Source organism: Tyto alba, unplaced genomic scaffold, assembly GCF_018691265.1.
Source record: "Tyto alba isolate M040663 unplaced genomic scaffold, T.alba_DEE_v4.0 Super-Scaffold_100000100066, whole genome shotgun sequence".
In the NCBI taxonomy this organism is placed as follows: domain Eukaryota; kingdom Metazoa; phylum Chordata; class Aves; order Strigiformes; family Tytonidae; genus Tyto; species Tyto alba.
In genome coordinates, this window is record NW_024881266.1 from 1,032,928 (window position 1) to 1,048,322 (window position 15,395).

Here is a 15,395-nt window from a genome sequence, read left to right on the forward strand (position 1 = left end):
GAAACTGGCCCTGCATGAGCAGGACTTAGAGCACATGAATCCCAGTGTTGATTGTTACCTGAATTATTCTAGGGTTCAATGCTCTTGTAATCTTTTCTTCTTCCAAAGCAGAATTCTGAAAAGCCATTTTCAGCTTTCCAGCAGACTTGCAATGGGTTTAATATGTAGGTAATTTTCATGACAAACCAATTTTCCTGTGTTCAGGAGTTGGGCTATTCGCCCTTTCTCTGTCTTTACTAGTATTTCTTTTTTGCCGAGAAAGAAAAAAACTATTTATCAGGTGCAACAGAAATTAACACAGGTAAGTGGTTGAAAAGGTAAGACTCAAAGCAAAAGCTTGCCATAATTTTAATTACTCTTCTCAGTTTGATAAAAACCCACCCACTAAACGTTATTTTAATAAAGATTGAGCATTTATTACATGTACAGTTGTGCAAGTATGTGGACATATTTTAGTTCTCTAAGGAATTCAGTGAAGCCAAGAAGGCACTGAAGCCAGGAAGAACAACTTTTAGTTGCAAAAAGATCTCCATAACATTCATCTAAGAAACAGACAAACTGTGACCTTTTGGGAGAGTTCCTTCTCTTCAAGGCAGCCATATTATTGACTTGTGGGCTGAATTTGTTTTACGAGAGTTTTTCAACTCCTTCTCTGCCTGAGTGGGAGACTGGAGGTATGCTTTCCACTGCACCCTGGCTGATCTACAACATAAAGCCATAATCTCCATCATCTAAGCATGGTTCCCACTGCTAAAAAGGTAGGACTGCCTTGATGTGATCACTGGCAGCGTCAGAACCACCTTTCCTGTATCACTGTATATTTTCAGAATATGCAAGACAGGTATCAGTGTATCAGAGTGTCAGTGATGTCTCCACAACTTACCTGTCAATAATGGCACACATGTCAATGGTGACATTGGCAAAGCTTCCCAGCTGGCCTTGCTCCACTGCGTGTAAATCCACCAGCTGATCATCCACATGAATAAACTGCATGCATCCTTGAAATGAATGCTGAAATAGCGAGTGATCCGAGTCATTCATCTGTATAGGAAACCCTGCAGACCAGCAGAATAAAAAGCATTATTAACTTCATATACTATTACTCAAGCCAGTATTTTTTCACAGAAAATGACAGGTTTTCTAGCTGGGGAAGAGAAAGGCAAGGTGGGAAGGAAATATTATACAGTTATTAGATTACATTGAAATGCTGTTGAGTTAAATCATTGGCAACTGCCTGCAAGAATTTATAAAGCACAGCTAATGATACTTTCATTAGTTTCTGTGTACAGGATGAAAGTCTTCTGCTACCCTTCTTCTCTCCTAGCCCATTATTGTTGTTTCTCATTACTTTTCATATAGTCATTAAAGGAATAGGAAAATGATTCATCTCCTTGCTATATTCTAGGAATCACATTCTCATTTTTCTGAGATAAATGTATTCCATATATTCCATGAAGTGAATTTCCAGTTCAGCTTTCTCTAGAACTAAGCCGCTGGGCAATGAATAACTGTACTGGAAACTTTCTGTAAACTTAAAACTAACCCTAAAATCTAATGTCCTCACCCACTTCTGAGGAATCTGAGGATGTTCTGTAGTATTTTATTTTTGCTCTGAATATTCATTTGCCTGTCTTTCTGAAGGTGGTTTATAAGTGGTGAGAATGAACTAGTATCTTGACTCAGGCTGTGGGATTGTTTTTGGAGGACACATTGGACAAGAGCAAGACTTTGGCTACATTGCAAAAGGGACGCAAAAAGAGGAGGAAGAACTGAGAGTGCTGTATAGCTGTTGAATGATGAGGACATCTTGACCTTCGTCAGCCAGAAACCTTAGGAGTATCAAACAGGAATGAGAAAAACAAGAGCTTTGTCTGAAGAAAAGGTGCAAGGTGACGGTTAATGGAAAACATCTGTTCGTTTCTTAAACAGTGGAAAGTTTTCTGCCCTGAGATAAAAGTGTATAGAACACTGTGTTTGTGCTTGTAAGATTTAATTAACCAATAGGCTTAGGATAGCAGTAACTAACTTGTAGCCAATGAGTTGTCTGGCGTATTATGGACAGGGAGTAATAACCAATCAAATGTTAGTCTTAGGCACGTGGACAGTGTGTGAAGAATGCATGTAACCAATCAAGCCTGTTTATGTGTGATCAGTTGCTAGGAAGATATATAAACGCACTTGTATCGGCAATACACAATTTCAATTGACTCTTATAGAATTGCTGGAGTTCGTTATTCTCCTCACTCAGGCTAAAAGGCAGGGAGACAGAGGATGTTTGTATGTAATTATTTAACTCAGTGCCCTTCAGAAGTGAATGTGTTAATTTACTTGAGAAAAATGCCCTTGGTAAGTGGAGAGCCTCATACGCTACTTATAAATCTTTGACAAAGAACTCCCTGAAAAAGCTTCAAGAAAATAATTCGACAGAATCTGTTTAAGATGAGAGCAGGAAGGAAGAGAGAGGGGCTGACAAATGTTTCTTGGTAAAGAAGGTTAAAAGTCTGAAAAATGCATAATGGTTTTGCAAATTTCAGCTAGGAAAATGACTAGCCTTACAGTTCTGCATGGCTGACAGACACAGGTGAAAAAAATCACACACACTTCTTTTGGTAGCTAAAACAGATTATACAGCTCCCACTTTCTTATTCAGCTTCCTGATCCCTAATGCCTCACTGACTTCTTCAATAGCATGGAAACAGCTATTGTGGAGACAAGAGAATAACAGATTATTAAATTGATACTGTTTGAACAGCAGCAGGAAAAAGGAATTAATGTAATTTTAAATTCTGTTCCTGAATACAGTTTCTCATGTGCCACACAAATAGATTGACTAAAGAGAGGGAAATGAACAGGCAGCAGAAACAAGCATCTGGGACTTGAGGACACATGCTGCTTAATGTGGCACCTATTACTAAAAAAAAGCCCAGATACACATAAGTCTTCCTAAAAATATAATTAAGACCAATTTTAACTGAAACGGTTTGCCAGAACATTCATATGACCAATAATGTTTATTAAAATTTTCTAAAACTGTCTTCCCATCAGCTAAAATTACTGCTGGTAGCTCCTAAATTTTCCTGACTCACTTCAATAAGCATTCACTTCAGAGTTCACTGGTGGGCCACAGAATTAATCAATGATGTTATAGTAATTAAGCACTGACCATGCTAAAAGTTAGCTCTGACAAGTATTTCAAGAAATTGGGCAAAGGTTTGTCTTGAGGTCATATCACCTTTGGAGAAAAATTATGACATTATTACAGGGAGCCAAAACTGATATGAGAAAGATAAATAACCGTCTCACACTAATACACATCAGATGGAGAAGGAAAAAGTCCTAGCGATCCCCCAACTGCCTAACTAGGGCATAATAACCTCATCAGACCAACTGCCCCCCACCAAAATAGTCCTAGACTGTGGGAATCGTTATTTTGGATTGGCAGAACAGTCAGGTTGTAGGGACAGGATTTATATTTTCTCCCCAGCATGTGCATTGGCTAATGACTATCTGATGAAAAGAGGACAGGGCTTTCAGAAACCTGCCTTCCACTTTTTTAACTTGTTATTTCCAGTGACTGATTAAACTGATTCATCTGAGGCTTTACAGACAACAGTAGAGAGCGACAGAAAGTACAAGTTAATTCTCATTTGTTTGGTCAATGCAAGCACAATATTTGCATGTTCCTATCAGATGCTTTCTCCAATTATATTTAAACAGCTCACACTTTCAGTATAATTGTCTGTTTTTCAAACTGTCACTGAAACTACACTATAACTCCTCATCAGGAGCCCCAGACTAACACCAAACATATGGTCATTATGATTGTCAGTGCGTTAGCAGAGCTGTGCAGGAAACCTGTGTATCATCTTCTGGTTCAAAGCACTTCCACAATTCCTTTGTTTTAAATATTAAATTCAAGGTTACCAACACTGAGGTAAACTCCTAATAATATTGATACAAATCCAGCAAAGCCAAGGACATTATATGGATATATCTGAATATAATGAAAGATTATCCACCATCCTTCAAGAACTAACTGAAAAAAAGATCAAAACCTAGAGCCACAATTCACTCTTCATATCAAAAAATGTATGAACCAAATAACTAAGCCACTAATGTATGATTAGGTTCAGCTATATGTTCCAACAAATTACTACCAATACTGATAGCATTTGAGAACTAACCACAGAAGCATTTCAATATGTGATTCTCAGCTTCACTGAATCTGAAGTACCAGTTCTTGACTGACCCTATATTAGCACATCGTTATTGCTGGTCTCTGGGACACATTCTGTACTTTGCTACTGGTTGAACCTGCAAACAGGAAAGGAGCAGCTGGATCCCTCAGCCTGGGCAGAGATCCCAAGTCCCTGGGTCCCTAGGCTGGGATCCACGGTCTGGGGTAGGAAGGAGTCATCGGCTGGACTGGCTTGTGGTGGTGCCACTCCTACCATAACTACATAAATCAGTCTTTCCTCTATTACCCAGGAGACTGGTGTACACTGAGCATTAGTCAGTTTGGGATTCTGAATTTTGCTGTATCTATCAATGGATGAAGATTATAATTGGCTCACTCATGTCTTTGCCTGTCTTCCTGATCCTGCCTGTGCTGTCTCTAGTCATGTAAGGAACTAGAAGAGGACAGGTTTTTATGTATCTCCAAAGAGATGGACTATCCTGCAAAGGTCAGACGCCAATTGAATCTCAGTTTTCCCAAGTTCAAGGAAATTTGTTTCCAGGACTTCGTTCTGACCTACCAAACACAGAACAGCCAAATTTCTAGATCCAATTCCTGATTTTAATTCAAACTTGCAGGAAAAATTAGAAAATCTATAGTTTTGATACATACTATATTCTATGTTAGATATCATTTTAATATAATCAAATAATTTTAATAGGTATAATAAAATACCTATGAAACAAAACCCAGTATTTCTTTTCCAGTGTCAAGATCTATTTGTCTCTCTTCCAATCAACTGAGTAAGATTCTATCAAAGACATTATAAGAAAGGAAGTTGAAGGAAGAACACATTCAGGTTTGTGGTATAATAGCAAAAGAACATACAGTCAAAACATGTCATTAAACATCTGATGCACTACTCATTTCTGAGATCTGACATAAGAATGAAATATCATACTGGACTCTGAATATACAATTAGAGATTATTTTGTATCCCTATGTGAAACACTGATATCCATTGAAACAAAATGCAGATTCTATTGTGACAAGAAGATAGTTTTTCTCCACAGCTTGTAAGAATACTACATCATTATATTTTTATTTTGTCTTTTGTTTTATTTTAAGCTAATGATGGGCTGATGTTTGTATACAGATGGTTCTTGGTATTTTACTTCTTTAAATGAATACACCTAATTATAACTTTGAAAAACTAGAAGTATTCCTTCTTCAAGAGCATGAAATAAACTAAACAAACTGCAGAAGTGATAAACAGCGTGTATTAAAAATAAGTATTTTTTTTTCATTTAATTGCATCTCTGTAGAGCTACAGAAATGTTCAAAAAAGCACACACATAAACATTACAAGTATTTGAAGGAATATGGGACCAGTACAGGAGGTTTCAACAATCATGTCTCAACTCCACTCATAATTCTGTATTAGGGAATATGAGGACTAAGGATGGGATTTGCCAAGACATTTGGATCCCATGTCTAGCAACTGTATGAACTATTCCGAAAATAAACATTACTTCAGAGTCTCCCAGTTCAGTGGAGTGCAAAAAGGCAAACCAGAATGGGAACTAAAATTTTTCTGTGTGTGTTTGCAGAGAAAGTTCCAAACTTCTTGAATGAGGCATTTTCTAATAAATTAATCTTTACTATTGCCTTAATTGTTTCATTTGTAGAAATACAGATGTTGAATGCGAGGTAGGGTGTTGTTTTCTTGACTGAGGGAAGTTCATTTTTTAAAGTGGCTAGAGGTTGCTTTTTCTCTTTTTCTTCAGAAACTTCTTGATTTTGCCAGTTGTTAAATACTTCCACTTCCTGCATACTTCAATGGAGTTCAAGAGTAGTCAACCACTTAAGATGTAAATAAAGAGTCCTCAGGAAAAGTACATTAAAAAGACAAACAACTACTTTAAAATAAAAGAGAAAATTTTACATACATTTTAATCCCTTACTGACAGTGATCAAAACAATCTGGACACTGAGATTGTAATAAAGTTAATATAAATAATATATTGAAATGGGACACAAATGAAAAAAAAAAATACGTTGTTAGAAAACAGTTCACTTATTATGAAGCATTCAAGCACAGTTTTATGCTCTGGTGGTTTTTAGTACAAGGGCAATTCTGTTTCATGGTGCAGGAACAGTGAAACAAATTAATAAAATTCTTTGTGTATCATCTGACAAATTAAAACCAATGTAAATGTCTTCTGCTTTTTTAAAATGAAAATTTTATTACCCTTACAAGTGAGTTCCCATGAAATAAATGTGGTACATGTATGGCTGAAACCCTAAAATATGAAATCAGCAAGAACTCTGTTTTGAAATAAACTCAAAAGCTGTCCTGATCTTCCTGTTTAGACAAAATCCTCCTTCAAATAACTGGAAAAAAAGAGCAATAGCAGCAAGTTTCAGTCATCACTTTTTGACATGGAGAGAAGCAGTAAGAATAATCATTATTAGCAGTCTTAGCTAACTTAAGTCAATCTAATGCTTTCTTGCAATTTCTACCGTATTTTATTGGATATATTAGAAAATACAGAAAGCCATGTAATGGTCAAATTGCAGCAAGTCTGTACTTCACTCATACAATATGCTATTCATAGGCTTTCAATTTTATAACAAAGAGAATAAATGTTCACTAGATTTTCAAAGTTCTATTTTACTTCTACAGAAAATCCCCCATAAAGACAAGAAATGTCTAGGGACAGCTGGAGATAATTATACTTAGGAAGATATAAGCAGCATAAAATACTCAATCACTGTTTACTGCCTTTAAGAGGTGTACAGTGTGGAAGTTACACTATTGGCATTAATTGTGTAATCTTATCTGCTGCTCCTACATGAACTTATTTTGTATTTTTATGTAGTACAGAGTTCTGGCTACAATATCACTAAAGTGTATTTACTTCAGTCTCAAACAGTAGTATAGAAGTCGCTGGGCCACTTCAGCTATAGATTCATGTTATATACTCCCACCAACTTTCATCTAAGAGATTTATATTTTAACGAACTTTTTTTTTTTTTTTTTCCCAGTTCAGTTAACAAAGATGTCAAAATGAAAGTATCTAGTGGTGAGTGGCTAGCCACCCAAGCAAAATCACTGTGAGCTACAGTTTGTATGACAGCAATACATCACTTTGTGGTAAACAGCACCAGTTCAGAACTGAGTTTTTGTTTAGGTACCTTAAACATGCCATTGCTAGTTTCATTCCATTCACTCCATGTTTGCCAGTGTTCCAAATTATCTCACTTAGCTTCTACTATCAACTATAACCAACAGAATTATCTCTTGGTCACAAAGACTTTGTTGGAGCTTTGCTGCTAATAAATGTTTCTACATATTTAGAATTTGAAGAGCGATCTGATTTGAAGTGCATTCAAATAATCAGCACATCTTAAATGTCTATTCTGACACTTCTGCTAGCAGCACCTTCCAGACTTTTAACACCTTAAATTTATTTTTCAGACTTCCAGAACTAACTTTAGCATTTTAACCATTGGTGACAAGTATATAACCATATAGATAGTTTCTAGAGGTCAAAATTAAGGATGTCCATTAAATATGCCAGGTAGATTTAAAGATTAACATTGTTAATCTTTAATGAACAAACTAAAAAATAATTATTTGGATATTTTTAAAGCTATCTTAATAATTTTCATATTTTGCAAAGCTTAGATTTTCCTTGATTAATCATATTTTTGTTCTTAGATTCACATTAAATTATATTATCTGAGCAATGAAATTAAGTACATTAAGTTCTGTAGTGCTTAACAGAATCTCTATAAACAGTCAATAAATTCATAGTAATGGCTATCCTTACAGCTTATTAGAATCACATGCAAAAAAAAGGTAATTAATTTTAAAATCTTAGCATTACAAACTATAACAAATTTTCACTTATTACATTTTCATTTTATAATAACTGTAAAGACATACCATGGTACTTTTTTATCAGTTACATTTTTTACTATGAATTAGATGAAGACAAGATGAAAGAATAGCAGGATAAAGAGGGAAAATAACAAGGTCATTCCAATACTTTAAAAGTATACATAGCAATGTGATTAATAGTCCTACTTTTTAATAGATTAGTTACGCCATTTGCTTGTATTATGAGATATTTACAAACTCTTGGAATTACATACCCATTTGGGCAAACTGGATAGTTTAACTTAATAAGGTGTTGCACATCTTTAACTCAGTAGTAGAATGGAACTTTTTATCTGGTTTTGATTGGTTGGTTGGTTGGTTGTTTTTTTAAGGTGGTCATGATTTAAAAAATATTTAACCTTATTTATACTTAGAAACACAAATATAAAAATAGATTGCCAGCAGATTGTCTTTCCAAACTTAGAAAGAAATAACAAAGAATCTCAACAATGTAAATACACATACTCTCTTTTCTGAATCAGAGCTAATTTATCTGTAGCACATAATTTGTACCTGCAGTTCACGTGAAAAATTAGCAACCCTTAACATTGTTATAAGTGGAAAGCACTCTTGCAGCAGTGCATATTCAACTTGTATTAATAATAGAAAGCAATCCATATAATAAATCAGAATGAACTCTAGCCAACAACAAGAACAACAAAATCCATTTTCTGTTATCTCCATAATTATTTAAAGCTATTATGAGTGCAAACATTTAACTAAATGGAAAGGAACAAAAGTCTACTTGTCTCTTACTCTTAAAATTTGATTATTAGAAAGGATCACCATTTTGTTATCATTTTCAAACTTGATGCTCTATCTCTCTCTCAAAAAAAAAAAAAAGAGATGAAAATACTATCATTTTAGAAACTCGTCTTTGACCTTGTACAATCAGAAAACTAAAGAAAATAATTCCAGCTGTTGGGTTATGGTGCATTGGTGCATTTCTACTTTCTCAGATCACTGAACTTTTACTTTATTACAAGTCTGTTCACTTGAAACAAGGTGTGTGTACAGTAGGAAAATACTAGAAAGTAATATACAGAAACTACTTTACCCTCATTATCCTTTTTTAATAAAAAATCCCCAGGCAATTTGTTTTCAAAGAACTTGAATGTAAGTTTAAACTGAAACCACAAAATAATCCCTTAAGAAGCATAACCCTTAACATTCTATTTTACTCGCAGTATTAATATCAAGTCCAATGGAGCCAAGGAGATCTCTTAAACACTCTGTGTATTCAAATGCACAGCAGGCATAGCAGCAAAGGCATCATACAATAGTGGCTCAAAGTCAATGTGAGTTTTTTTGAATAACAAGTTACAAGAATTAACTGTGACAAATTGTATTAGGCTCATTAAAATTTCTCTTGAAAGTGCTTTAAAATGTGTGATAGTATATATTGATTGACTCACATCTGAAGAAAATATGCTATATATTAAAAGAATTGTGCTTACTTCCTTGAAATAAAGTTTGGTTTTTGTTTTCTTGGAAATATACTCTGGTAAGTACACAATGACAATATTTTTATTGATATGCCACATCCAGGATAGATTTCTTCTTTCTGTAATACTGAATGATTCCTTCCAAAATGATTGAAGCAATTCAGTGTGTTGACGAAAGCGACATAAAGAATACTACAGCTGCCCAAATATAAAAGAAATCTTAACTTTCCAAATTCTGTTTTGTTGTTTGATGTAATATTTATACTCTTAAAAGTTCCAAATAATTATAGAAATTATGATGGATGAATTTTAAGATTTATTTTCAACAGAATCTCAACTAAAATCTTTAACAGGTATCAGGCAGTTACCTTCAATTGGTATTGATATTGGCTGTTTTAGTGATGCATCAGAGAGTGTGAAAATAAAGACCTAATTTACAGTCACTTATGAAAAAAACAATTATTATAAAATCATAAAATAATTTCCTTTAGAAGGGACCTCTGGAGATGATCTGATCCAAAATGCTCTTCAGAGGAGGTCAAATTACAACAGGTTACTTAGGGATTTATCCAGTCCAGTTGACTGTCTCTGAGGATACAGACTTCAGAACCTCTCTAGACAAACTGTTATAATGTTTGACCACCCTCACAGTTGAGAAATGTCCTTGTATTTAAACAGAATATGCCACATTTCAACTTCAGTCTGTTCCCTTTTGTCTTATCAAGAATAGTCTGGATCCATCTTCTCTACACCCTCCCAGCAGGCAGCTGTAGACAGCAAGAAGATCTTCCTTCAGCCTTCTCTTTGGAGGCTAAATAAACCCAGTTGTCTCTGCCAGCCTCTCCTCATACATCAGTGCTTGAGGCCCTTAACCCTCTTGCTGATCCTCTGCTTGACTTGCAATGACTTGCATGTCATTGCCTTTCTTGTACTGGGGGACTCAACACAATGTGCTCCTGTGCTGGTTTTGGTTGGGATAGAATTAATTTTCTTCGCAGTAGATTGTATGGGGCAATGTTTTAGATCTGTGCTAAAAACAGCGCTGATAATGCAGAGATGTTCTCCTTATTGCTGAGCAATGTTTATACAGAGTCAAGGCCTGTTCTGCTTCTCACTCCACCCAACAAAGAGCAGGCTGAGGGTGCACAGGAATTTGGGGGGGACACAGCTGACCCCAACTAACAAAAGGGATATTCCATACCATATGACATCATGGTCAGCAATGAAAAGCTGGGGAAGAAGAAGGAAGGGGGGACATTTGGAGCTATGGAGTCTGTCTTCCCAAGTCACTGTTACATGTGATGGAGCCCATCTGTCCTGGGGATGGCTGAGCTGCCTGCCCATGGGAAGGGTGAATGAATTCCTTGGTTTGCTTTGCATGCATGCACCACTTTTGCTTTACCTACTAAACTGTTTTTATCTCAACCCACAAGTTTTCTCACTTTTACCCTTCCAATCCTCTCCTTCATCTCACCTATGGGGAGCAAATGAGCGAGCAGCTCGGGGGGATTGAGATGCCAGCTGGGATTAAACCATCACAGCTCCAGATGTGGTGTTGCCAGGGATGATGGAGGGGAAGAATCACTTACTGCAGTGTGCTGACTCTGCTCTTGCTGGTACAGCTAAGTATGCCTGTGGCTGCCTTCACCACAAGGGCACAACTTCTGCTTATGTTCAACATGTCCCTGAGCACCCAAGGTTCTTTTCTGCAGAAGTCTTTATCCAGTTGATGACCAGATCAGACTGATGTGCTGGATTATTCAGTCCTGGTGCAGGACTTTGAGTTTGTCTTTACTGTAAATGAGGAGATCTCAGTCAACTCATTTCTCCAGCACATTGAGGTCCAAGTGAATAGCAGCCTTAAATTCCAGCATACCAACCACTTCCCCTAGTTTGCTATCATCCACAAATTGATGAGGGTGCACTCCATCCCATTACCCGGGTTGTTTATAAAAACATCAAACAGTATCAGCCCCAGCATCTGTCCCTGAAGAATGCCACTAGTAACTGGTCACCACTTAGACTTTGTGCTGTTGATCGCCACCATCTGAGCCTGATGTCCAGTCAATTTTCCCCCACCTTATAGTTCATCTATCCAGTCGGTATTTCACCAATGTCCTATAAAGATTCTATGCAGACTGTGTTGAAGGCCTTTTTAAGCTCAAGGTATACAATCTTCACTATTCTCAATGTTATCTCATCCATGGAGCCAAAGATAGAGAGCAATCTCAGGTATCTTCCAAAATTAGCATAACGTTTCAAAGATCATTAACAGCAACCTTATAATGAGGTTGGCTACCTCTATCAGAACTCTTGGATCCAGCCCACCTGACTCCACAGATTTCTCTACATCCAATTTGCATGTGTGGTCCTTGATCTGGTATTTCTGTGATGTGGACTTAACTGCCCCAGGCTCTGTCACTAGTCAGAGGGGCTTGGGAGGCCAGAAAGCAAACTTTACCAAGAAAGGCCAAAGGAAGGAAGGCAAAAAGTATCTCAGCCTTTTCCATGTCCTCTGTCCCTAGCTCTCTATCCCACTGATCAGTGGAATCACATTTTTCTTCATTTCCATTTGCTGCTGTTATACTTACTGAAGACTTTCTTGGTGTTGTCACATCCCTGCTGTCATATCCCTTCAACTCAAGCTGAGTTTTGGCTTTCCCAGTTCCAACCCTGCATGCTTGAGCAATGACTCTATGTTCCTTTTTGAACCCTCACACTGCTTCTGCTTGGTGTGTTGTTTCATTTTTGCATTTGAACTCAGTCAGGTGTTCCCTTTTTCCTATAGCTATGATAGTTTCATTTAAACAATATAAATTATTGAAATAGATCCGTTAAAATATACAAAAAGGCCAGAGTTTTCTTTCACTTTGACTGTATGGATGCCATGAAATTCCAGACATATACACACACACTCTCTAGTATCCATTGGGAAAGAAAAAAAAAATCAATTTTAATGTAAATTGTCCTAATGTCCACTTTGTTCATATTATGTTCTTTGCAGGCATGTTATGTTCTTTGCAGAGTGAGACTTCAGGGTATTTTTGGTAAGTGCCAAATGTTAAAAACTTTTTCTAGTTAGGGTTTTTTCCTACACAGTTGAAACTCTAAACAGCATAATGCATTGGTAGTTAAAAGGAGTATGAAATGCATCTGAGGAAAGAGGCTGAGAAAGGAAGGGATGAAGGAAGAAAGGAGAATTACATCTAACCTCTGTGCCTCCTATCCTTCTGTTGTTCTTTGTCTCTCAATCACAAAACCAAAGTAACATTTACTTTGAGACAATGAGGAAAAGAGCAACAACTTAGCTGAGGACAGGCTCTGCAGACCCTGTTACTCATCTGGCAAAACAGGGTTGCCTTTCTCCAGTCCTTTTTCTCTCTTTTCTGCTGTGGTGAGCCAAACTACACAAAAAAAAAGCTCCATGGCAACTTTATCAAAATCTTGTGCAGGATTATACTTCCATTTTCTGGGGTGAACAGACTTCCTCGTTACAGGGAGGAGAATGGATTCCCTTAGTAGATCTTTGTTAAAATTGAAGCAGAGGAGGTAAGAACTGTGGATGATATAATTTTTTCTTGTCTGTGAAACACAGGCATTTTTGGGAAGCTTGGCAAAAAGATGAGGGATTTAACTCTAGCTGAACTCTGCTAAAAGGTAGACTGCAGGATTTAGGGGAGAGTTATGTTGTGTAAGACATGGGTGACTGCTTTAATTTGGAACATAAGGATTTTTTCAGGGGAGATAAGAGAAAGACAAAGACTGTAAAGGTTATTACAGAGATGCTGGAATTTGAGCCTGGGACAAGCCAGCAAATGAATGTCCATGACAGAGAGAGGGACCAAAATATTTCACGAAGTAATTAAGCTAAAATAGATGAAACAGCTGAGAACCAGGAGGCTTACATGGCTATTAAGAATCACTAACTTGTTCACTGACTGAGCAGACCCATCTGATTCATAATTTTGTATCTTAACAAAATAACATTTAAAGATTTGCTTGCTTTTGAAAAGACTAAGATAAATGCAATGATTTTCTCTGAGTATGGCTTGGAGCCTCTGAATTTGTTTAAAGTGAAAGACCAGCTTTCTGTGCATTGTACCTGAAGTGATGAAAACAGCAAATATGTGTAATCAAATGATCACAAAGGAAAACAAATATGACACTTAGCACCTCTTGGCAAAGTAATAAAGAGGCTTAGAGAATCTAAACCACTCCACTGACTTCATGTAGGGTTTCATGTGGCTAAAATCATACGTGTCACTGAAAAAAAGAGGAATGTTTTTACATATGTAGTTTAAGCCCACAAGTTTTTATTCAAGCAAGCACAAGCATATACATAAGTCTATGTATGGAAGCTCAATATAAAAGGCTTATTCTCTCAAATTATTTATCTTCCTATCTTGTAGGTAGAATTGTCTTGATATTATGGCTTTAAATAGCACAGGCAACAGAGCACAGGAGACCAGCACTACGTTCTATCTGATTTAATTATCAACAAATTTTGTCTACCTTGAGAGGATATAGTAGCAGTAGTGAAGTCCTCATCGCACATGTGATTGAAAGCTAGCCTTAAACATGACACAAACAATACTTAAATAAATTATCCAGACAGGTGGCAAATGACTGTGTATATAATTTCTAGGCTTCGTCAGATCACATATCCAGAGATCTAACTTTTTTTTTTCTCTCCTTTTTTTCCTTGTACCATTTCTAGTGTTCCTCAGAAATAAACAAGAGGCTTTCTTTTATTACAGTCAGCAATCAGTGTGAAATAGATTTTTTAGCCCAACAACCATATAACTTTGCTACATACAGAAACATGTATTTGCATTTCACTCTTCATGTTCTTATCAGAAATCAGTGTGCTTGTGCACAATGCCAGTTACAATCAGGTTCTATTTCTATATGTCTACATATGGTATATGTAGTTCCCATGTTGGTGATTTGCAGAAGTCAACAACCACAACACTGATTTGTGGATAAGAATACATAGGACACATTTTTTAAGCAGGAATATTCGGGTATATTTTGATGTTTATTATAATGTTCATAAAGGAAAAGAAACAATTAAAGTCCAGTTCTAATCTGAGAGACAAACATAGGAATATTTGTACTCAATTTTCCTCGAGATGTAAATATGGCAAGAGTAAAAAGGAGAGAAAAAGTGAAAGGGAGAAAGCAGCACATTGCTAGAGTCAAGCAACTGCACATACAATGATAATTATCAAGATTTATTTCTTCAAGTTGGTCTGGGCAGTGCATCTGAGGAAAATACAACTCGGCAAAAAACATGATTTGCCAATCATTAATGTTTAACATTTAAATCCAATTACACTTAAGCACAAGGAAGAGGTGTTAGCAGAGGCCTATTTTTAAGACAAGGACAGAGAAAGGCAGAAATTGATAGCATTTAGAATGGGAAGTCCGAAATTTCTTGATCTGAACTCCAGTTAAGAATGATCAGATTATACTGCCTGTATTATTTTGTCTTCTGTAATCCAGGTAACCATTACAGACATCTGAATTCTCTTAGAAGAGCCATCCTACCTTATAAAAAAACCTAGTTAATCTATTTTAAAAAAATTAGGTTTATATTGAGAACTAATTTAAGTGTGTCCACTTAAGACATGAAGAGAGTGAAGGCTTCTGTGATTCATAGGCTAGTCACTGGAGTCTAATAAAGCACTTCAATGCAAAGGTCTTGCCAAGACCTATCTAAATGAGGGCATTCAGAGACTATGTAAAAACTGAAGTCTTGCACACAAGACTTACACACATGCATATATTCGCACATATGAAAGAGAATTTGCACTCAAAAAGTTCA

At 36.3% G+C, this 15,395-nt stretch overlaps 1 protein-coding gene across 1 annotated transcript in view; it reads right to left on the reverse strand.

Annotated features, from left to right (window-relative positions):
- Positions 1-587: 587 nt before the first annotated feature.
- Positions 588-15,395, reverse strand: part of LOC122154404 (contactin-associated protein-like 2) — a 73,714-nt gene continuing 58,906 nt past the window's right edge. Inside the window, exons 3-4 of the mRNA XM_042802709.1 lie at positions 884-1,055; positions 588-702 (exon numbers count right to left, since the gene is read on the reverse strand). Of these exons, the coding sequence (XP_042658643.1) occupies positions 588-702; positions 884-1,055 (287 nt within the window). The remainder of the gene's footprint in view (positions 703-883; positions 1,056-15,395) is intronic.